A 24951-nucleotide genomic window follows, 5' to 3' on the forward strand; every position below is an offset into this window, starting at 1 on the left:
AGGATAAACTGATGTTTTTTAGTGGATGAGTAATGGAGATATCACTGCGTAATCATTTGACAGTGTGGGGAATACTTCCGGTTTTATTATGAAAACTTCGAGACCGGAAATACTGTTTTCACCCACGCTAACTTTACATGGAAGTTGCCCCATATACAGTACACATTCTCCTGGCGAGACCTCAAATCATCTTCGTATATCTATCAAACTGTAGAATCTAATAATCTAAAAAATCTAATAAAAAAGCATTTTAATGGCCAAACTATTCCACAATTTAGGATTTTCCAGAGAGGGTTATTTGTGAATAAACGACCCTCCGGAGCGTTTGCAATCGACAGGAGCATGTTGTTTCTTACACGACCACTAGAGGGGCTACACTTTAAAACGTGTCTCTGGGTCGTATTTAGCTGCTGAACAATCGACCTATATGGTCGTTTTTTGTAGGAGGACAGGCTGCTCACTTCATGTTACTCTGAGGACTGGGGTTACGCAAGTAACCTATAGTTCTCATTCATAACACTCCGTTCGATGTCTCACTATGGGATATTGAAACTCCCGTATTGCTAGACATGCTTATCTCGAAAATCACCAAAACAACCAGAACTTAACAGGTAGAACTCTGTCTCAACACGGGGCCCAGCCAAGCCTGCCTTAACCTGCCATCAGGCCCTGGGGCCCCCTATTTAAACAACAAATCAAAGTCATTTATAGCCTCGGCAGGCTCTGTGATCGCACTTCTCCACTATGCTCTACGCGCGCCTGGTCCTCTCCTCCAGATGAGTAACATATCGGGCCTCCCTCATGTATCTGTCCGGTTGCCGTTGGCTCCCCTCCACGTAGCAAGTCCTCGTCGTACTCTCCATCTCCTCCAACATCCCTCTTGTCTGTTTTTCCTCTCCCGCTACTCCATCGCTATCAGAACCAGACGGCCTACTTGGTTCCGAGGCCGGCACTGCTGCCGCTCGGTACAGAACTCATCTGTCCTTCCTCCTCATCCTGGCCTACAGGTTTAAAATAACCTGTAAGCTTCGGCATTTTTTGTAATAGCTGCTTATCTCGAAACTCCTTTTCCCTCAACAATTTCCTTTTCCGAGCGCCACTCTCAAACTTTTTCTTCTCCGACATTTTCTCCTAAACAACCTTCATCTGTCACTCAATCACTCACAATTTGAGTAAGTCACATGTGAAACATATTCTCATTCTGATTGGCTGTTAAGTGGTGCCCACTGACTGTTACGGAGTCATCATTTTTGAGAAAAATCTCTGGAATCCATCGATCTGATTGATTAGCGGAGCAAATGATCAAAATAGTATGGAGGGAAGATATTTTCGTTTGGATTATTGGTCTGGGGGAAGCGAGTGTGTGTGTGTGTGTGTGTGTGTGTGTGTGTGTGTATACGTGTGTGTGTTCGTGTATTTTTGCGTTTGTGTGTATTTCCCGGGGGAAACACTCACGAGAAACACCGGCTGTTGTTATGCCTGCTGTGACGTCAAGTTACTCCGTTCTCCACTTGTAATTATGCCGTTACAAGCTTCAAAGTTGTATTCATCTTAATTTCCCCGAAACAAGTTTAATATTCTAAAAGCCAAGACTTTATTTAATTGAAAACAAATTGTAACGGACCCTGCCGTGTTATCTATGATTATTATACGCCTTACATTCATAATTTCAGCGGAGGGAGGGGAACAGCAGAACAGCAGAGTGGCGAGGGAGAGCTGTCTTCTTCCCTTTACAAGCTTCAAAAATGTATTTATCGTGTGATTTTGGAAATAAAAGTTTCATATTCTGAAAGCCAAGACTTTGTTTATTTAAAAAATCTGAAATAAAAGAGAACGTCCTCGTTACCGTGGTGTCGGTGTGGAGGGAAGAAAAAACTAGCAACAGGTATGTCACTAGCTTGAAGAAAAAAATCAAACCTTACCGTTATTTTGACAGAAAGAAACGGTGAGGCAGATTACAATATTAACTGGTGTGTTAATATTGCTCAGTCTTCTTGCAAAGCAAAAAAGTAACCGGCAAGCGCCCGTCGACCGAATGTTAGCTTTGGGTTCAGTCTGTGGACCGTTAAGCTAGCCCGGTTACTGATAAATCGAGATGTGCTCTGAAGCGAGAAGAGGTGTTTGAATGACGCTGCGTCGTAGCGCAAGCTACTTAAAGGGTGGGTGGATTCCCTGACGTTGACGTCAAGATCACCAGCCAATCAGGATTGGCGTAATGAGATTGATGCTTCTGTTTGCATACGCGTTGAGGCGCATCCCATAGCGAGACATCGAACGGAGTGTTATGAATGAGAACACACCATGTTAAATGCTAAAAAGAGGGATGATAAATCTCGGGGTTTAGTGTCATACACTATAATGAAATGTATAACTTACCACATTGTAGAGCAGTCAAAGTTGACCAAAAGCCACTTGTGTGGGTTGAAGTTGAATGAGTCTGCAAACTTTAGAAGGAAAGAGAATAAACAATAGTAAGGAATCAAGTTTGATTTAACATGTATGTATGAAATAACGAAAATAAAACATTTATGATTTCATTAAATATCAGTGTCTTTCATTGTGTGCATATACTGCTTAATATTTTTAGGAAGTAAAACAAAATACATGAAGTTAATTGTTATAAAAGTATTAATATTATTTCTGTATCTTTAGTTAAACTTGAAAAACTGTGTGTGGACCAAAACACACATCTTACTACATCTTAATTTACCATTACTGACGCAGTGAGACCCTTTCACCAACAGCGTTATCTGGACTAAAGCATCCTCAGTTTATTTGAAATGCAAAGGAGGAACACTCAGCCGACAGCTTGCAGAGCGCAGGGAAAGTAACCCTTTCCTGGCAGCGTTTCTTCAAAGAGAAACAAACCTTTCCTAATCTGTTCTCATCTCTATGTTGGCTATCTTTTGTAATATCCTTTTCTCTACCTCCACAAATGCAATAACACAGCGTGGAGAGACAATGTGAGGCAGACTCCTGGCTGACTGTTGCCATGCTGACTGATTCAAAGGGGGCTGGTTTCCTGCTGGTTTCCATCAGTCATATCCTAGCAACCAGCCCTCCAGCAGGGCTGCACTCTCATCCTAACACACACCATCTTCTCATTGGATAATTCAAATTCACCTTTTTTGGCTCCAAATGTTTATATTATAACTACAATATACTTTATGGATTCTACCATATACAGTATATAACAGCATGCAGATAAAATTAGTAGGTTTTTCTAATAAGTAATCCCTTCACCACTTCCTCATAAAAGGACCCTAAATACTAATTCCATTCAAATGTAAAATTGCACGTATAAGAGGGAAATGTGTTCCAATAGATTATTTTAGATGCAACCACAGTTGGTCTTTACAGTCAAGTCGATTTCTGAGTCTTCCCACCAACATTGTTTGAACTTGTGTGGCTAATAAACAGTGATATATAAAGGTCTAACGCTGCCTCAGGAAATTACTCTGTCCTTATCTCTGCGTCTCTGCACGGCTCGGGGAGCAACAGCTCCTGCACCAATCCCGATTGTTCGGCCTATTACTCACTCGTGCATGCTTCCTCCTTGACATTAACGTTATGACATTTTGAAACAAAAATAAAGCAGCTGGATATAATCAGCATTTAGTTAGTGTTGCCTTTTATAGATGCTATGAGAGATATTTTACAACTAATTGAACAGAAATAGGCTGTTTTCTCCTTCAGCATGTATTTAGGTGGATGCACACTTCAAATTTTTACCACAATATCAAGTCTGTTCTGCACATATTGGGATGATCGAGATTTAAACCATGTCAAAACTGAGTAACTAAACATCATTACTAATTGAACAGGAACGCTTTGATATTTTATATGTCATTCACCTCAACGCCATTCAACAGAGGTCTAAATTCAGGACAGATGAATGCACTCCCTGCATATGCTGCATCAATGTGCATCCACATCTGTTCCTCATTACCTGGAACAGACACAAAACAGAGAGGCTATTAACATTTTAAAAATAACAACTTTTGACAGTCGAGATTTAATAACCTGAGATATAAAAAATATGATTCATGAATTTTCAAAATATATATTTGGAAACGAGTTGCATATCATTTGTACTGAATTCTGAAGGAAGACACTGAATGTTTGGTAAACTGACTGACTGAATAATTTTTTGTCTGTCTGTTTCTCAATCATACACACAAAAGCTTACAATCCATTTCCTGTTGTGAAACAAAAGAAAATTGTGTGTGTGAGCTTGACTCACATATTGGCCCCAGCTCGGTGATGTGATCAAAAGCACATGATGGCGTGGTGCCAAGGGTCGCACATAACTGAAAAAGACACAGACATACAAATCATTAACGCCCCGAAGTGCTTTGTTACCTGTAGCAATTTCAAAAATGGGTACAACATTTTTTCATTTTTACTGTCACAACAATGGCACTCTATAATATAAATGTAAACATTTCAAGTTCACCACAAACAGCATAAGCCTCAGGGTGTGCATACTGTAGCATCATCACATACTTTGTATCATTGCAGCTTTTCCCACAGTTGTGTGTGTTTATTAGATTTAAATGTTTTGCAAAGCAATGTACTGACAGATGTGTGTATCTCAATGGTAAAATCACCCACATCTAATGTTGAAATGTATTGTATGTGTTCTGTGCAAAGGGGATGAATAAATAGTGTTTTATTTTCTTACATAGAAAGGGCTCAGTCCATCTGCTTTGTCCTGCTCCAGCATCCTCTTAAGCATGGCTCCTTCTACGCCATAGTTGTTGTCTGCAGGAACCTTCTTAATCATCACTCCAGCAATCAGAGCAGCACGCTCCACTGAAGAATGAGCCTTAGGAGGAAGTAAATGCAACATGTTGTACAAATGCACTGTACGCCAGATGAATCTCCTTCAGCTTCTAGAAGATAACCCCATCTTAACTTCACAACACGTATGCAGAAATAAATACACACATAGACTAGACATGTACACCTAGATATAAGGATGGTGTTCTTCAGTAGAAACACAAACTGCTGTCCCTGTAAAGGTCTGTGTGGCCCTCAGGCGACTCCCTAACACAATCACAGTCAGCCTGGTATTAAACCTGATCAGAGTTAGCTACTGCCTTGACCCTCTGTCTCGCTAAATCACTGAAAATCTCTTTTACTGTTCCTGAGGTAACCTTTAATAATGGAAGTTTACAAGAACAATATGTTGAGTAAGACCCTACAGAAGTCAAGATTGTTGCACTTGTAGATATAATAAATATGAAATCTGTTAAAGTAGCATAAGTACGCTTGGCCTGTGCATTAAACAGGAAATATGTAAGATTGTAAATATTTGTGCTTACCTGGTCTGAAGTGTAAGCCACCAGTTTAGAGAGGATGTCAGCCTCTGATTTCTCAGGGTTGGAGGCCTGAATGCGGCGGACTGCTTTACAGCGGGCGGCGAGCATGGACACCAGGGTGGACTCACTGGCTGTGCCCTGTGAGAATAAGAAGGAAATTGATAAGCATCTTTACATTTTATAGAAGCAAGCATTAAATACATGGAGTCTTCAAGGAATCCAGAGCACCTGTTTTTTCTGCAAGATCTCTAAAAATATATATATTTGGAAAAGAGTTGATTTTCATGCTTACAGAAAAGTCATCTATCCTAGGCATTGTGTACCTATCTCTGCCTTTAAACAGAATGAAAGGTGTAAACCATCCATATCTAGATTTTATTTGGCAGATACACTGATGTTAATTGACAGATACCAAACCATTTGCAAACACCTTCATGAACACAAAGCAGGAAATTAAGTAAACAGTTTGTGCTGTTGGATATTCCCACTGATATGAAGCTGGTGACACATCCACTTCCTCATTAGAGAATACAATCATTGTAGATAGAAACTACACTGAACAAAAATATAAACGCAACACTTTTGTTTTTGCTCTCATTTTTCATGAAATGAACTCAAAGATCTAAAACATTTTCTATATACACAAAATAACCATTTCTCTCAAATATTGTTCACAAATCTGAACAAATCTGTGATAGTGAGCACTTCTCCTTTGCTCACAGGTGTGGCATATCAAGATGCTGATTAGACAGCATGATTATTGCACAGGTGTGCCTTAGGCTGGCCACAATAAAAGGCCACTCTGAAACGTGCATTTTTGCTTTATTGGGGGGTCCAAAAACCAGTCAGTATCTGGTGTGAGGGGTAGGGTTAGGGTTAGGGTAATGTTGTGAATCGAGTGGCCCATGGTGGTGGTGGTGGTGGTTAAGGTATGGGCAGGCGTATGTTATGGACGACGAACACAGGCCACTCGATTCATAACATTACCCAAACCCTAACCCTAACCCTCACACCAGATACTGACTGGTTTTCGGACCCCCCCAGACCCGAACACAGGTGCATTTTATTTATGGCATTGTGAATGCATAGAGATACCGTGACGAGATCCTGAGGCCCATTGTTGTGCCATTCATCCACGACCATCACCTCATGTTGCAGCATGATAATGCACGGCCCCATGTTGCAAGGATCTGTACACAATTCCTGGAGGCTGAAAACATCCCAGTTCTTGCATGGCCAGCATACTCACCGGACATGTCACCCATTGAGCATGTTTGGGATGCTCTGGATCGCGTATACGACAGCGTGTTCCAGTTCCTGCCAATATCCAGCAACTTCGCACAGCCATTGAAGAGGAGTGGACCAACATTCCACAGGCCACAATCAACAACCTGATCAACTCTATGCGAAGGAGATGTGTTGCACTGCGTGAGGCAAATGGTGGTCACACCAGATACTGACTGGTTTTCGGACCCCCCCAGACCCCCCTAATAAAGCAAAACTGCACGTTTCAGAGTGGCCTTTTATTGTGGCCAGCCTAAGGCACACCTGTGCAATAATCATGCTGTCTAATCAGCATCTTGATATGCCACACCTGTGAGATGGGATGGATTATCTCGGCAAAGGAGAAGTGCTCACTATCACAGATTTTTTCAGATTTGTGAACAATATTTGAGAGAAATGGTTATTTTGTGTACATAGAATTTTTTTTAGATCTTTGAGTTCATCTCATGAAAAATGGGAGCAAAAACAAAAGTGTTGCTGTGACGGAGCGGGTCACAGAGTGACTGACTCCGCCACTGACAGCCGACACACACACACACACACCACACACACACCAAACATTTCCTGCTCTCTCCCCAAATGAACCATGCAATTTATTATTTATTGTGCATTTGTTAATTTGTTAATTTGTTAAATGATTAGGTTAAGAGGTGGTTAACCTGTTTATGTTTGGGTCGGATTCTTTTATGTTGACAATGTGGTTTGAGGTAATTGCGTCACCTGTTGACGGTAAGCTTGTGGGAGGAGCTATGAGCTCAAAATGGACGGTTTTGGCCCTGGAGGGAAAACTCAGGCTGCGGCCCCACGAGGACGAATTCGGTCGTTTGCGTTACTGTTTAGTGTCATATAGACCGTTCGGCCACACGAGGACGACCGAATACGGCACTAAACGACTGAGGAAACGACAACGGGTCCCAAGGTGGATAGAAATGCATACGCCACTCTCTGGGGGGTCAAACAGCTCCGTGTGTGCGCCCTATACGGACATTTTCAGATCACTGATAGTGATTGCGCAATAGCCCCGCCTCTCCCCACCTCTTCTGCTCACCTCCGCTTACCCCGCGCCAGTGCTGAAGTGTTTCGCCACCAACAACAACAACAATGGCGGATCGCAGAGTTGCTATCGTACTCCGGACGCTATTGACCATGCTACAGTTGTTTGTGCAACATCTACAGCAATAATGATGAGGCAATAGCCCCGCCTCTCCCCACCTCTGCTGCTCACCCCCGCGTCAAAGTAAACTGCACCCTGAATTCAGATTATTTATCTTTCTCTCGCGAGTGAAGTCTAATCTGACAGGACGGAGACACGCAGCTCTGCTCACCTGCAGCTCCTCCCTCTGCAGCAAAACACACACTTCAAGTCAGATCATCACCCTTAGCTATTTTAATTACCTCTCAAACTCCCTAAACTAGTTATAAATATGTTTATTTGTACAGTCGGCCGGGTCACTGATTACTGGATGAGCTGCTGCATGAGACAGACACTGGCGCTGTCTGAAGAGAGGGAGGAAAAAGAGAGGCTCCGTGTATTTTATCATTATATTATATAGAGTCGTTATTCATTTGTTTTAAAGCTCAATAAATAACAAAGAAGACCTTTGACCGGCACTTTTATAATTTTGTCCGGAAGATTTCAACTTTAATACACGCTGACTGGCGAAAAACTCTGCCCGGTTCCCTCGGCCCCCACCGCGGAGAATAAACAGAAGGGCAACCATGACAACCATGCTTCTTCGCTGCTTTTGTGGAGGAAGTTACAGCGCCACGTAGAGGCTCCTGCATATGTACTGCAGCTTCTCCAGCGGTTGGAGCTAAATGGAGCGGTCTCGTGTGGGCAGACACTATCCGGATAATTATTGCATGTGGACGGAAGCCGTTTGCGATTGCGTTTGCGTTAATCCTATGCGTTTAGCCGTTTTCGTCCTCGTGGGGCCGCAGCCTCAGAAGAATGTTGCAATGAAGGCAACAGCTGGGACATGTTCAGGAGATGGTTGCAGAGAAGGCAACACCGGAGCATGTTTACTCTGATGAGTGATGGACGGCCTGTTTTGGTCTTTTATTTTGTTGTTTCAATTGTGCTGGTTCCGTTTTTTGTTTTATTGCTGATATAAATAAAGTGTTGTTGGAGCTTAAACAACCGACTAAGCCATGTACTGAACGGAGAAATAGAACCCCGTCACATATGGTGTCAGAAGTGGGATGGCTAGGAGGAAGCTGGGCGGCGTTGCGGAGCGGCGAACGGGACTACGATCCCGGCGTCAGCAGCAGGAGGAGAGCGCGGGTCGGAGCGGGCATGGGAGACGGAGGATGAGGACGGGTCCTGGGTGGGCCCAGCGGCTCCTGCGGCCTCGGGGTCGGCCAGTGGACCAGGGCGAGAGGGGTTCCTGTTGGCGGAGCTTCGGGACCTACGGACTTCTGTTTCGGTTGGTGATCCGTATCTTCGGTCGGACTCCGATGGCCGGTCAGGTCGGCCGGCGCCTGGGTGGAGGCACTGTGCGGTGCGGAGATTCCACAGTGCCAGTGCGGTGAGGACATGCGAACTGTTTGTTGTGGTTTGGGACGCATTGCCAAAGCGTGGAGGTGGCTGATTACCTTTCCAGGTTGCCGCACATCGCCAACCTTGGGGAGGGAGAGGATAATGTGACGGAGCGGGTCACAGAGTGACTGACTCCGCCACTGACAGCCGACACACACACACACACACCACACACACACCACACACACACCAAACATTTCCTGCTCTCTCCCCAAATGAACCATGCAATTTATTATTTATTGTGCATTTGTTAATTTGTTAATTTGTTAAATGATTAGGTTAAGAGGTGGTTAACCTGTTTATGTTTGGGTCGGATTCTTTTATGTTGACAATGTGGTTTGAGGTAATTGCGTCACCTGTTGACGGTAAGCCTGTGGGAGGAGCTATGAGCTCAAAATGGACGGGTTTGGCTCTGGAGGGAAAACTCAGAAGAATGTTGCAATGAAGGCAACAGCTGGGACATGTTCAGGAGATGGTTGCAGAGAAGGCAACACCGGAGCATGTTTACTCTGATGAGTGATGGACGGCCTGTTTTGGTCTTTTATTTTGTTGTTTCAATTGTGCTGGTTCCGTTTTTTGTTTTATTGCTGATATAAATAAAGTGTTTTTGGAGCTTAAACAACCGACTAAGCCATGTACTGAACGGAGAAATAGAACCCCGTCACAGTTGCGTTTATATTTTTGTTCAGTGTATGTCTTGAGTCATCACCCAGTCTGACAATTGTTTGGGGCAACATAATGAGCCATGGCTTCTGAGGTATCTGGGTCATTACCACAAAAACATCATTACATTTTTCCAATTACTTAATCAATAAGCACAAATCTCTCCCCAGACAAGGCAATATAGGCTATTTCATTTACGTCGAAACAAATAGACAGGAAGGGTAAAATGAAGCCAATTTCAGACATCAGATACCCAAAAGATCAATAAACAAATCCATCAACTCACTGCAATGATGTAAACATGGCACTAGCTCAGATGAAATGACCAAAGTAAATACATTTTTATAAATGCAAAAAGCAAATAACCTCAAGTATTCCAAACATACCAAACTGGGCTTTACTGTATGTCCTTCCTCTGCAAAAGTCTACCAGCGCTCATCCATCCTCCTAGCTACCACCTGTAATAGTGAACTAGAGCCTTTTCTGCTTCAAATATAACCAAATAAACTATTTAGCACACAATAATTGAAACCTGTTGCAGCTGAAATTATAAACACTGCTTTTAAGTATACATGTCATGATCGTAAAGTAAAATTGTAAAGAGAAAGTGCAAGTTTGTGTCTTTAACATATTTAAGTAGCACATTTTTGTCAATTAGTCTCCATACTCTTTTGTTATTTGTAATTTATTTTAATCATAGGCAAACTGTTTTTTTTTGCCGTCAAATCTAATGACTCACACAGGCATAGAAAGGAAGATCTAAGGTCACGAGGGTCTTTTTGAAACAATCCCCGTTCCCCTTTGTGTTGGCATAAGGTTTATAATAATAGGCTGGCAATGTGCTGTCACAACCCTCATTAGCCCTGCTGCGGGGAGAAGAGCCCCATTGGTTGCCATAGTGAGCTTGTAGGCTGCACTTAAAAAGGAGAGTGGCAAGACACACACACACTCACACACAGGTGGTCACAATAGAAGAGGCATGAAATGATCTGTCATCAGAGTGCACTCTCATGCTCCACTACTCACCATCACACACACACACACACACACACACACACACACACACACACACACACACACACACACACACACACACACACACACACACACACACACACACACACACACACACACACACACACACACACACACACACACACACACACACACACACACACACACACACACACACACACACACACACACACACATGTATATAGATAGCATCCTCTGCTGCTACTGCACCTCTGTCGATGGAACACTAAACTAACGCTTAGCCTTTTGCCACACAAAACAATCCCAGCATCGTCACCTCTGTCTGCCTGTTGATGACACATTAAAAGGCAATTTCCTGCCAATTGTCAGTGAACCAGGGAGAGAAAAAGCAACATTCAAAAGTACCCAAATTCCTGGTGAATATTATTTCAGCGGCGCTCAGTTGTGAGTCACGGTTATTTTAAGCCTATAAAACTAAGCCTTTGACTTGGCTTGTCTCAAACCAGGGTAGATTATAAAACGTAGGTTTACTTCTTGCACTGCCTGGGAAAATGTATGCAGGGAAGCATAAAAAACACAAAAAACATTTACCTGGATGACTCCTCCTCCTTGGCCTTCTGTCCCAGTGATAAAATCCTCAGGCAGGTTCAGCATCTTGCCCAGCCAATCCAACATCACTGTCTCCAGCTCTGTACACGCTGGGCTGGCAGCCTAGAAAACAAACTCAAAATATAAAACAATTTTCTCAAATGTTCTGTGTTTCCATATGTTCATAACATTGTGCAAAGTGTTTTTTACCCAGGAAAATCCAATGCATCCAATAGCTGTACACAGCATGTCAGCCAACATGGCAGGGTAAGAGGAAGCAGTAGGAAAGTAGGCATAGAAGTATGGGCTGTGCCAGTGAGTGACCTGGAAAAAAAATGCAAATACTTAATTCATTTGAAAACAAGACCTTGGATAGTCATTCGTTTGTCATTGTCATTATTTTTTGAAAATTGTATTTTTACCTTTATATGGTTCCTATAATTTGTTTAGAAAGCCAAGGACACAATGAGAGTAGTACATGTAATGTATTGGGAGAAATTCCCCCCAGATGGATTGGTTTGCTGTATGAATGTCCTTTAAATAGGTCTTCATAAGGCCAAAAAAACAGCTTTGGTTCTGCTAATCCTAAAAAATAGCACTTCATGAAATGTATCACTTTTTTTTTTAAATCTAAAATCCCAGCCCCTCCTTTATGGTCTTCCTCCAAAGCCAATACATTGACACTATTCTGAGTCCAAGAGAAAGCTTTGGACACCTAAAAACATGTTGTAATCAGATTACTTGATATAATCTCAAAATGTGTTGTCATGATTCAATAAAAGAACCGTCTTCTCTATACCAGTATAACTTTTCTAAACGAGCTAATCTGAACCACACAGTCAGAAGAAGCACAAAGGAATATGTTTATCACCAACGCCATCGAGCGCATCAACAATTCAACAGAAGCATGATCTCACCCCTGGCATTATGACCCTCTCCACGTCTGTCATTATATCATCATATTTCTCAGGCTCCAGAGGGGCCTCAGCGGGGATCAGAGAACGGAGGTACCCTGGTTCCACATCTGGGCAGACCGGTCGCTGCTCCACGTTGTCCAGGTAGTCGGCCACATAGTCCACCATCTCCTTCCCCCTGCGCCGGAACTCTGCTGTATCCATGGTAACACTGGAAAATAGTACAAAAAAAATTCTCAAACACTTTTTACAATTTTGAAGTGTACTTTAATTAATAATGAGTATCTTCATTTCAGAGGGAAATTTCATTTTATTTTGAATCAAGGACTTTTTCTTGTAATAAATAATGTTGACACTGTAGATTATTTGTACTTAAATATCTGAATAATTTCTACACAACTGCTTATAGGGATGAGTGGATCGATGTAAAATCTATCCAGTTTTGTAATGCCAAGTGAGGTTAAAGGAAATGAAGTCATACTTGCTTACACTTAAATGTCAGCCTGTCCTCCTACAAAAAACGACCATTTAGGCCGATTGTTCATGTCCTTATTACGACCCAGAGACACGTTTTAAAGTGTATGTTGTTTCTTACAAGGCCACTAGAGGTGCTCTAGTGGTCGTGTAAGAAACAACATGCTCCCGGCCCGTTCTTTGCTAACGCTCCGGAGGGACGTTTATTCACAAATAACCCTCTCTAGAAAATCCTAAATTGTGGAATAGTTTGGCCATTAAAATGCTTTTTGATTCGATTTCTGGCGAGAAGTGTATATTGTACTCTTAGAATCCACGTCCAGTCGATGTGTAGGATCTATAGTTTGATAGATATTACGAAGTTGATTTGAGGTCTCGCCAGGAGAACGTGTATGCAGCTTCAAGTTAGCATGAGTGAAAACAGTTTTTCCGGTCTCGAAGTTTAAATAATAAAACCGGATATATTCCCCTCACTGTCAAATGATTATACAGTGATATCTGCATTACTCATCCACTAAAAAACATCAGTTTATCCTTGTTAATTACACAATATTGATTGGTTTAAATTGTGTACAATGCTTTTCTGTTTTTAACCTTCGATTCAGAGAAACAAATAGTTTTTTAGGAGTTAAGACACTACACTACCCAGAATCCCCAGCTATCGTTTGGGACTACAACATCCGCCTTGCTTTACAAACCCCGTGATTAGTTATCAAGCCCTGTGATTGGATGTTGGAGTGGCAGTGCGACAAGGTTACGCTGAGTGTCAAACAGCTCTATGAAATGGAATAGAACCACGGCAGACTTTCCAAAACTGGAATCGAACGCCCCCAGAACTACACGCTGGCTATTGTGTTTCGCAAAATGTTCTATGGGACGTCTCTACTGAACGTTTTCGTTTTCCCCACAATTAGAAGTTGCCAGTATTAAACACATTGGTGTTATCAAATGTAAAACATATAATTAATAAATGGGTGAAAATCGCTTGTGTCCATAATGTGCAGCATTAATATATACCCACATGACAGCTCATTGTTACTTTGTAATTCTACTCCACTACAATTCAGAGGTTAACCTGATATTTTTACTCCACTACATTTATTTGAGTTACTTTGCAGATTCTGAATAATGATGTGAAATATAAACAACCCTTAAATCAGACTTTAGTTACACCTGAGTAAAATGCAGGGAAGGTGATTGTCAAGTGCCAACAATCAGGAGAGATATTTGATAGTTGGTGCTTGAGAAGACTAAACATTTATCTGCAATTGACATGAATGGAAACGAGTAATAAAGTATATTCATTACTCGTTATTCTCTACTAATAGTTAATTAAAGACTGTATATCATGGCTATTTTGCACATCCCTTTCAAGATTTCAAGATTTTCAAAGGTTTATTGACATATCATATACACAACTACGGTGTAGTTATGCAATGAATGAAAAACTTGGGTCGCAGCTGAGGTTCCTCAACAGTGCATTACAGGACATCTATCAATATGTGTGTATACCTCCACCATCATATTCTGCACATTTCTTATACTATCTACATACATAAGATTATAATATGTATAATATGAGTTAAAATAAGTGCTTCAACATAGTTAACATTGCAGGAAAGCAATATATTAGACGTTAAGTACTTTGTCAGGCTTAATATTTATCTTTTGATACCCCCAAAGCTTTTTTCTTATTTAAAAGAAGACCTTAATCTAAAGTATTATTTAATGTTTAAATAAAGGTTAATTCGTTTTTCTGTTTTGCACCTCCTCCTATTAATATCTTTGTGCATCCTGCACTAAAATGTTTTATTGTAGAAATCACTTATAGTATCTTCTTGATTTTTTATATTCTATATTTCTATCACAGACCTTCTACTTTCCCCCTATGAAAGTATGTACTCTTAATATTTTTGTAATCAAATATAACACATAAAAACAATAATTCAATAACGTGCTTTAACCACTAGGCAGTGCACACAAGGTACACACAGCCATAATAACTTTGTATTATTAGTGTAGGACACTTATGTATATACAACATCTGAAGATGTGTAGTTGTATTCATGTTTTCACATAATTTTACAGCATATTGCTATACTATTTCAGACTCAGTATTTACATTCTTATATTCAAAGAAAATCAGTAATATCTTTAAAAACTACAAGTCCTTTTATATCAGCTTTGCACCGTTATGGTGTAAATATAACCTATCTATGAATTAGATCAAATATAAAAGTCAGCCGAATTAGTGTTGATACTGCAAGGAGACGTATTATGTGAAGAGAAATTGAAGATGTGGTTTAATTGTTGATATATTTATGATCCACGTCAAGTATTCAGTTTTGGCGGCATTTCTTCCAGTTTTTCCAAAGGTCTTCTCATCAGGGATCTATAAATAAAGAACCAAGGCAGATTTGGAATATGTAATGCAGCCGAACCGTGTATTACAATGCCGTTATGTGATGACTTTCAAAGAGAAAAGCAAAAACACTCGGAATAAAGTATTATTTTCTTTAAAAAAAAAATGCATTGCGGCTAAAACATCCAATCAGCGAGCTTAAACCATAGCTGAGGATCATGGGTAATCAGTTCAGTGGCTGTGTATCGCAATGATGCTACGTCTGTTATTTTGAGATTCAGTTCCTGACGGACGCCAAAAAAGCCAGAGATTATGGAATGAAACAAATAAATAAAAACAAGGATAATTGTGTGTTATTGGTGTGTAGAAAAGAATAACAAATTAGAAGGAAAAAAGATTTAAAAAAAATACAGATTTCAGTATTCTGAGGCTCTGAGCCCCATTTCTTTTCCTCACAGACGACAAAAAAAGTCCGACATTATACGATTTAAAATAAACACAATAATCGTGGCTTGATATTGAGTAAGAACATGTTTTTATGAACCACACAGCTTCCGGTCTTCCAAGACCCGAATGGACAAAAAGACGTGTTGCAGGCACGAAACATATTACCAATAGAAATACATTGCTTTTAAAATCGTTCTGTGTGACACGAAAAAAAGGGGAACATTTTGTTGGTGAACACGAATCAATAGATTAAATGTCGTGACTATAACACCAAATGCCGTGAGACTGGGTTGGACATATGCTCCATCATACATGAATATTAGAAGAGCGGAATACAAGTTCAAACTGAAATGAAAACTGTTCATTGCCAACAAGTAGAACAAAATAACAATGTTGTTGGCTGCTATTTCCAAAACAGTTTTTTAATTATTAACTTTAATGCACACACACACACACACACACACACACACACACACACACACACACACACACACACACACACACACACACACACACACACACACACACACACACACACACACACACACACACACACACACACACACACACACACACACACACACAGCCAGCCTAAGCCTTGCGCAATATAAATGAATTGATGAACCCTTGACCCTCTTACCGACACATTAAGCCAGTGATAATCCCTTAGTTTTCTTTTAATTTATTGATGTATGCGAACAGAACAGATTGGCATAAAAAAATTAATGTTCTCAAGTTTATAGTTTATTGACTCTTATAAACTCATTCTCACTTAACACAATGGGCCAAAGTACAGTCACATAAACCCGGTTAATAGTCTTATGAAGATCACATCACATGAACATAATGACCAACGGAAAATACAATTACTCTAAGCATTTTTGTTAACTGCAAATGAAAAAAGCATGCTATACATTCTATTGAAGAAAAATCCTGTTGCAGTACGACAAAAATAATTTATTGTAGAAAAAAGCTTTGAACATATTTCTTTACAAATTATTAGCGGTGCTTATTCAAATGTCCCAACATGTGAATATTGCCCCTTTTTCTACACCAGGGCGTGTTGTTCAACAAGTGTTTTATCCTGCATGTCTCTCTCCCTTGTTAAGAAGCAGAGCCCTTATCCTCAGCCTTATCTCAAATAGGATTACACATGTTTGCGCGCGTGTGTGTGTGTGTGTGTGTGTGTGTGTGTGTGTGTGTGTGTGTGTGTGTGTGTGTGTGTGTGTGTGTGTGTGTGTGTGTGTGTGTGTGTGTGTGTGTGTGTGTGTGTGTGTGTGTGTGTGTGTGTGTGTGTGTGTGTGTGTGTGTGTGTGTGTGTGTGTGTGAGCATACTTACATTTTCAAGTGAAAGCTTCAGGTGGTGGAGCCTCTCCTCTTCTTTAGCTTCGACAATCAGACGGACAGACAGGCAGGCACAGGGTGAGTGTGTCTGTGTGTGTAAGCAGGACGAGAGACATTTGCTCCTTTTATCTTGCCACTAACACACCCTCAAACCCCCACCCCCTACTATTCCAGCCAATGGGAACAGGGCTCACGGTCAGTACAAGTGTTGGTTGATTCACAAGGATATCCACGGAACACACATATTTAGGTGTATACTTACAAAACATGTATACATGTACATAGTTAGCATTGAAATAATCAAGGCACACCAAGAAAATATTAAGAATGTATGATTTTCGAAGAGAATCTATGAGATAAAAATATATTACAATATTATCAGAATCGGAATCAGAAATCCTTTATTAGTCTCACAGCGGGGACATGTACAGTGTACAGTGGTAAAGAAACAGACATGACATAATAAAAGTAAAGAAGACGTTATATAAAATATTATACACATGTTTTTTTTTCATTTCTATTATTTCCTGATTCTACACAGGCTTATGAGTCACCAAATGTACCAATTACACATTGCAAGAACATGTTTAAAAGAATATTGCTCTAATGGCTTTATTAAATCTGGACGAATTACATGCCGTAATTCAAATGTCTAATAATAAAGCCAGTTTGAAAAAAATAAAAATAAAAAAATAAAAACTGCAGTCGCACTTGTGCGAGTACGTTTTGATTGACGACGGCAATATTTATCGTCTTAACATGCTCATTTTCTTCGGTAATGTGGCTGACCCTCCACCGATGCTGTATACGAAGTTTGGTGTTGAAAAACTGAAAATTGAAATGTAAGTGAATATTTAACTGTTTTGAACATTATGCTAATTTGAATTAAAAAAGATGTAGGCGGAGCTTAGGGTTCCAAGACGATTATTTATAGAACAGGTCCGCCCGGATATGTGTGCAGAATGTCAGGTCATTCGGAGTTACGGTGCGAATTTGTAAATGTATTACGAAATGGGATTTTGATAGGTGGTGCAAGCGAGCAAGTTGGAATATTTTAACCCATTGACTCCAGAATGTTGTAATTTTTACCGGTCCTGGCGTCCGTGCAAAATTATACAACTTTTGAAGCATCCTAAAGCCCTCAAAAACAGGAAAAATAGTGACTAATAATAATAATAAAAAAAAAAATACCACCAATAACAATAGGTTCCTCGCACTTCGTGCTAGGACGCCGTCGGGTCCTAGCGCTCCGTGCTCGGACCCTAAAAAGAATAATACCACCAATAACAATAGGTTCCTCGCACTTCGTGCTAGGACGCCGTCGGGTCCTAGCGCTCCGTGCTCGGGCCCTAAATAGTGACTAATAATAATAATAAGAAAAATAATAATACCACCAACAATAACAATAGGTTCCTCGCACTTCGTGCTAGGACGCCGTCGGGTCCTAGCGCTCCGTGCTCGGGCCCTAATAATTATATTTAGTACATTTCAGATTTTTTATTCTTAATGTATGTAATTATAGAAGAAGATTTCATGCATGGACAATTATAACATTAAACATTGTATAGTTGTTACTTTTAAGTAGAAAATATAATTTTTAAGTATTCTGTATTTTAAGTATTTACAGTAAACTAAACTTAATTGCAACATCAGTCAAGATTAGTTTAACTTCTGTCCTGTTCCTCTATCTTTATCGCTGAATAGAGTAGGAGTTTGAATGTATCAGTACATAGAAATATAATTGTGTAATGACCACACAACCCTGCCCAAAATGAAAATAAAACAAAAATACATTAATAGACATGTCTGACTCCGTTTGAAGAATAAGATGTATTAAGACTTGTATGACTATCATTATGAAAACTGTAATAATAGAAATAATAATCATAAGAAGAAGAAGAAGAAGAAGAAGAAGAAGAAGAAGAAGAAGAACAAGAAGAAGAAGAAGAAGAAGAACAAGAAGAAGAAGAAGAAGAAGAAGAAGAAGAAGAAGAAGAAGAAGAAGAAGAAGAACAAGAAGAAGAAGAAGAACAAGAAGAACAAGAAGAACAAGAAGAACAAGAAGAACAAGAACAAGAACAAACAACAGTGTTGAGTTCAGAGCTGTGTGGTTTAAGGTCAGTTTGCTCACGTATTTACCGACATACATAAGCAAATGTTTGCAGACAGTAACATTTGGCAAGGTGACAATGGATCAAGAGAGTATCGTCGAACCGGCCCTGACCAGAGGTCGCGTTAACCGAATATTTTCCGTCAATGACGGATTTTTTCTAACAATGAAAGCAGTCCGTCATTTTGACGGATTAGAACACAACTCGGAACAGCACCAAAATGTCCACCAGCGGCCCGCATTATATTACATCCTTAGTGGCCAGATAGACTGAGGGCAATCTACTGTACTCTACTGTAGTCTGTAACTATTATGTAGTCATTCACACCCCTGTCCAGTTGGTGGTGAGTGTGTGTATATTAAGTAGCTATTGTCTAGTCTTGTTTTTGACCTCGTTGATTACCTCGTTGTTTAACCGGCTTTAGTAATCGCAAAATGTCACGGCAGCTGATCGTCCGAAGCTTTTTTAATAAACCCAGTAATTGTGATGGTGTGGATTAACGAGGTGAAAAAACAGGGATTGGTGGAGGATGAAGGACAAGCCAGTAAATGTAAGTGGCTGAGGAGGGGAGATGGCAAAATGTTCTGCGACATCTGTAGAAAAGCTAAGATGAGTAACGGATTTGTCCGAGGGTGCACGACGATGCAGAAAGCAGCGTTCAGGCTAGGCTACAGCAGATCAATTGAGTTGTTCTTGTAAATGTTTTGTTCATATTTTGATTGTAATTGTCTCATTTAAAACGATGGCATTGTTCATATTTGCCTGTTTAGGCACAATGGTCGCAGTGTTTTTAGCGGCCTCTGCTCTGCCCCCCTCTGCTGTGCTGTCAGTGCAGGAAAAAATAAATCATTCATGTTCGTGTTGACATGAAAAGTGACCACACAGTCGGTGTCTCTGTACGGTGGCCCTGAAGTGCAAGACACCACAGCATTTCAGAAAACACCACAGCATTTCACAAAACACTACAGCATTTCAGAAAACACCACAGCATTTCAGAAAACGCCACAGCATTTCACAAATATTAAATAGGCTATGTCTCATCTCATCATTAAAACATGAAAAATAAAATGACGGGTAATAATGGATTATGACGGAAATGTTACGATCCTGTCCGTCACAATGACGGACAACGAAAAAGTCTAACGCAACCACTGGCCCTGACACCAAACTGACACCAAAGAACACGTCCCGACGGAACACGACTGTTGTGTTGTCTCACGTCTCCTGTGGCCAACAGTTGCATTGAAATACACCGCAAAGACTTCAGCCAAGTAGCACGTACGCACTGCGCATGCGTGAGTGGCAATAACTCTCCTTACCAGCAAGCGGCGGTAGTGTGTATTCGTCATTCAAAAGAGGCAACCGGAAGACAGACTGCGTGATACAAACAACAAATAGTGTACGTTCCATTTTCACTCTAGTCCATCACAGACTGTTTCACATAACGACTTATAATTGAAACCATAGGCGGCGCGTGAGGCTCAGGTTTGGGAAGGCTAAATCACTTTTTTTTACCTGACGCTGCCCGCCTCCGGCGTCTATAGAAAAGAGATCAACTCAGTGAAAGCACCGCCTGCTGAAAAATCAGAGCTCAGTGTGCGGAGTTTAAATCTATCAAGTCATATTACAGGATAAAGGAAATACAGTTTAAACTCCTGTATGCAGAGAAGACGCCGACGTGTCGCACTTATCATTCATATCACATTCAATCAGATCATCGATCATATAATATCATAGCCTATATTATCTCATTATCTGAGTCAGCTGAGCCGTATATCTGGCCGTGCAACACTCACAGTGTCACATACTGTATGCAGAAGTATTATTTTAAGCAACACATTAGGTTGACAAAACACTCAACTCAAATGTAATTAAAGTCAGATCCACTCGTGTCTTAGATGGGGCAGTGATATCATAAAACTGTTACGCTTTCAAACACTCTGTAGTTTATTTATTTTGTAACCAGTTGTTCGTATTCACCTTGCAGGTGGCTTGTATCCTGGATTATTATGTTTAAGTCCTGGATGACTAATATTAGACAAATATGAACTTTAAAGTTCATATTTGTCTACTATTAGTTTACTTTTCATTAACCCTCCGGTATCATTCGATTGGACTACGCAAATTAGTCATTCGAGACAAAAATGTCCACTGCAAAAGACTTTGATAAAAACATTATATTAAAAGGTTTTTTTCACAACTTTTTTGGGTTCAATCTTTAAAGCAACTTCCGCCCTAATAGAAAATACCAAAAATGTAATCATTTTCAGGATTTTAACCCTTTCAATGCCATTTTGAAAACATGAAACCGCTGTTTTTTTTCATGATGAAAACAGAGAAAATGAGTTATTTCCCCAAAAATACATATCTGGAGACTGGCTCTTTTTTTTTATAACGGTCTTGGATATGTCAAAGATTAGCAACAAAATGGATTTTTTTGCATTATTAGTTTTTGCACAAAATCAGATTGAACAAAAAAGTTACAAATTAGTCATTCGGGACAAAAAAGTCCACTTCCAAAAACTGCTCTAAAAGGACAACAGATTCATATTTTTTTAAACTTTTTGGGGTTAAATCTTTCAATCAACTTCAGTCCTGATCAAAAATACCAAATGTTAAATTATGTTCAGGATTTTAACCCTTGAACTGCCAGTTTGAAAACATGAATTTGCGTTTTCTATGAAAAACATGCACAAAAAGGCAGTTATTTTCCATATAATAAATGTTGGGGGGGTCGGCTTTTTTTTTTTTTTATCACAGTCTTGGATATGTCAAAGATTAGCAACAACATTTTTTTTTTTGCATTATTAGTTTTTGCACAAAATCAGATTGAACAAAAAAGTTACAAATTAGTCATTCGGGACAAAAATGTCCACTTCCAAAGACTGCTCTAAAAGGACAACAGATTAATGTTTTTTAAAACTTTTTGGGGTTAAGTCTTTCAATCAACGTCAGTCCTGATCAAAAATACCAAATGTTAAATTATGTTCAGGATTTTAACCCTTAAACGGCCAGTTTGAAAACATGAATTTGCGTTTTCTATGAAAAACATGCACAAAAAGGCAGTTATTTTACATATATTAAATGTTGGGGGGGTCGGATTATTTTTTTTTTATCACAGTCTTGGATATGTCAAAGATTAGCAACAACATTTATTTTGGTTGATTATTAGTTTTTGCACAAAATCCAATTGAACAAAAAAGTTACATATTAGTCATTCGGGACAAAAATGTCCACTTCCAAAAACTTCTCTAGAATGACAACAGATTAATATTTTTAAAAGCTTTTTGGGGTTAAATCTTTCAATCAACTTCAGTCCTGATCAAAAATACCAAATGTTAAATTATGTTCAGGATTTTAACCCTTGAACTGCCAGTTTGAAAACATGAATTTGCGTTTTCTATGAAAAACATGCACAAAAAGGCAGTTATTTTCCATATATTAAATGTTGGGGGGGTCGGCTTTTTTTTTTTTATCACAGTCTTGGATATGTCAAAGATTAGCAACAACATTTTTTTGTTTGCATTATTAGTTTTTGCACAAAATAAGATTGAACAAAAAAAGTCACACATTAGCCACTCGTGTCCCATCCACTCCCATTTTAACCACATCTTTTGATCTCTCCGCCATACCGGTATATAATCATGCATTTTATAATGTCAGGGTTTTATATTGGAGGAAAATAGTTCAATGTGTCCCTTTTTACTGTATATCACCAGATGTGACATTTTACCATTGAATTATATGACCTATAAAAACACTGAAGTAATACTATTTTCAACTTTCTTTGAAATCATTTTTAAATCAGCATCAGAAGTATCAATGTCAACATTTATTTTCCAAACAGCAAACTGCAATCAACATTCATGAACAAATCAAATTGTCAAAACAGAACAATGATATGTATGAGTGTGTGTTGAATAAAATGAGAGATGGATGAAGATAGAGCAAGTATGTGTGTTAGAGACGGAGTAAGATAGATGGAGATAACAAATAATGTGTGTGTGTGTATGTGCGTGCGAGAGAGAGAGAGAGATCAGTTCATCCAGCAGAACCTGCAGCAGGGGATTTGGTGCTCTCTGCAGGTGAACTTTTCCCAGTGCACATTGTTAGGAGATATGAATGTTAATTAGGCCGCATATCCAAATCTCCTCGCGTCCCTACACAAGCCATTATCTTACAGGAAGGGAATCCAGATCATACAAGTAACCGTTTAACAATAATCCACTTTAATGGTAATATACAATGCAATACAATCAAGTACAATCAATACAGTACAAATTACATACAGTTCTGTGGGATCCCACATTTACCTGATACTCACGTGAGCCAGCCAGCCAGCCAGCCAGCCAGCCAGAGGAGAAAGAGACCGAACACAGCGGGGTTTCTGTCTATATCCCTCGCTGACCCAAGGAGGAGTTATCTGCGCCTCCCTTCCAGACCAGTGATTGGCTGCCCAAATTATCATCAACACCCCACATCAGGGATGACTGTATGTTAACTCCTGACCTTCCCCCTCTTCCTTTGTCCTCACAAAACCAAATGTTCACAGGCTCCAAACACAGTTCACAGTTTTCTCACCCAAATCATTTTCCCTTTTTAAGCATCGTGATAGTTTACTAACCTGAATACATACAAATATTTCTTTACAACATCCAGCACAGTCCCCTCTTTTTTGTGGAGCCGCTTGCGGTTGTGCCGGTGTCAGGGGCAGCTGCCGAGGCCTGTATGTCCGCCACTATGGTAACAGCAGCCGGTGTACGAGGTGGATGCTTTCTCCGCATGATTTTTGCAGACACCAGAGATCTCCCCAACTCCTCCAAGAAAAGCCTCCTCCTGAAGGACTTGGCTTGCTTCCAGGAGGGATCCACAGCAGTAAAAAGCACAAGTGCATATGACGTGAACAAATTGTCACAAGTCACAGTGATCCCTTGGAGCCCCTCTGTCATTTCCAGGACGACACGCTTTCCCTGGCCCACCTCGGCAGCACTGCCAGCAGCTTTACCGGTGTAAATCTGGCACTTCCAGGCATAGGAGGTTTCAACGTCAGCGGTGATCCAGATTTTAGCCCATACTTTGCTGGCTTGCTTGGTATGTATTGCCGGAATTTGCAGCGGCCTCTGAAGGGGACAAGCTGCTAATCCACACACACATCTTCACCAGGGTTGAAAAGCATCGGAAGGCGATGTGTCCACTTCTCCCAGAGAGAGCGGATGGGGGCAAGCTTGTCTTCTCTGTGACAGGAAGGTCTCATCAGCTTGTCGTCAAACCGGAGGGTGGTATTCATCAACCGGAATTTGGTGTGGGTCATTGTGGCACGGAAGATGGCACGTCCACTGTGGTCATCCCAGGGGCTGCGGGTGGATTCGCCCTTCGATTTGTACACTCCAGCCAACATCAGGAGACCGATGTATGCACGAATATCTGTGGCATCCACATCACTCCAGTTTGCCACCGAACATCCCCCCTGCAAGTTTGTCATGTCGACAATACTACTGATGATCTCAGCAGTGAAAAATAAATTGAAGGAGGATTCCACGTCATCAATTCTTGTAATGGCATAACGCGTGGGCCCTGGAACCAAACCTCTGGCAGCGGGAATGTAGCGCAGCGTGTCGTTGTTAGAGGGAGACCAGATTTCACAATTTGTTGATGTCCACCCACTGCCAGAATCTTCTGTTTCCTCTGCAGTTTCAGTGGAAGGGTCAGAAGAAGAAGGATCAGACTCCACTACAAACTCCACATCACATTCTTCTTCTGAGGTTGTTTCTGATTCAGAAGAAGAGTCAAGCAGCTCGCTGGAGGTTGCCGGCTGCATCACCATATCCCTAGCTTCTTCCACAGAGAAGCGCCTCTTCATCTTACTCGCTTATCACAGGAATGAAACGACCAGCCAGCCAAACTA

The 24951-nt window shown here is 40.5% G+C and overlaps 1 protein-coding gene across 1 annotated transcript in view; it reads right to left on the reverse strand.

Annotated features, from left to right (window-relative positions):
* The window catches only part of ddc (dopa decarboxylase), a 28445-nt gene extending 11419 nt beyond the window's left edge, over window positions 1–17026 (reverse strand). Inside the window, exons 1-9 of the mRNA XM_034101496.1 lie at window positions 16931–17026; window positions 12312–12519; window positions 11605–11718; window positions 11398–11517; window positions 5328–5462; window positions 4685–4828; window positions 4244–4310; window positions 3855–3949; window positions 2377–2444 (exon numbers count right to left, since the gene is read on the reverse strand). Of these exons, the coding sequence (XP_033957387.1) occupies window positions 2377–2444; window positions 3855–3949; window positions 4244–4310; window positions 4685–4828; window positions 5328–5462; window positions 11398–11517; window positions 11605–11718; window positions 12312–12512 (944 nt within the window). The 5' untranslated portion in view covers window positions 12513–12519; window positions 16931–17026. The remainder of the gene's footprint in view (window positions 1–2376; window positions 2445–3854; window positions 3950–4243; window positions 4311–4684; window positions 4829–5327; window positions 5463–11397; window positions 11518–11604; window positions 11719–12311; window positions 12520–16930) is intronic.
* Between the last annotated feature and the right edge of the window lie 7925 nt (window positions 17027–24951).

Source organism: Pseudochaenichthys georgianus, chromosome 16, assembly GCF_902827115.2.
Source record: "Pseudochaenichthys georgianus chromosome 16, fPseGeo1.2, whole genome shotgun sequence".
NCBI lineage: Eukaryota > Metazoa > Chordata > Actinopteri > Perciformes > Channichthyidae > Pseudochaenichthys > Pseudochaenichthys georgianus.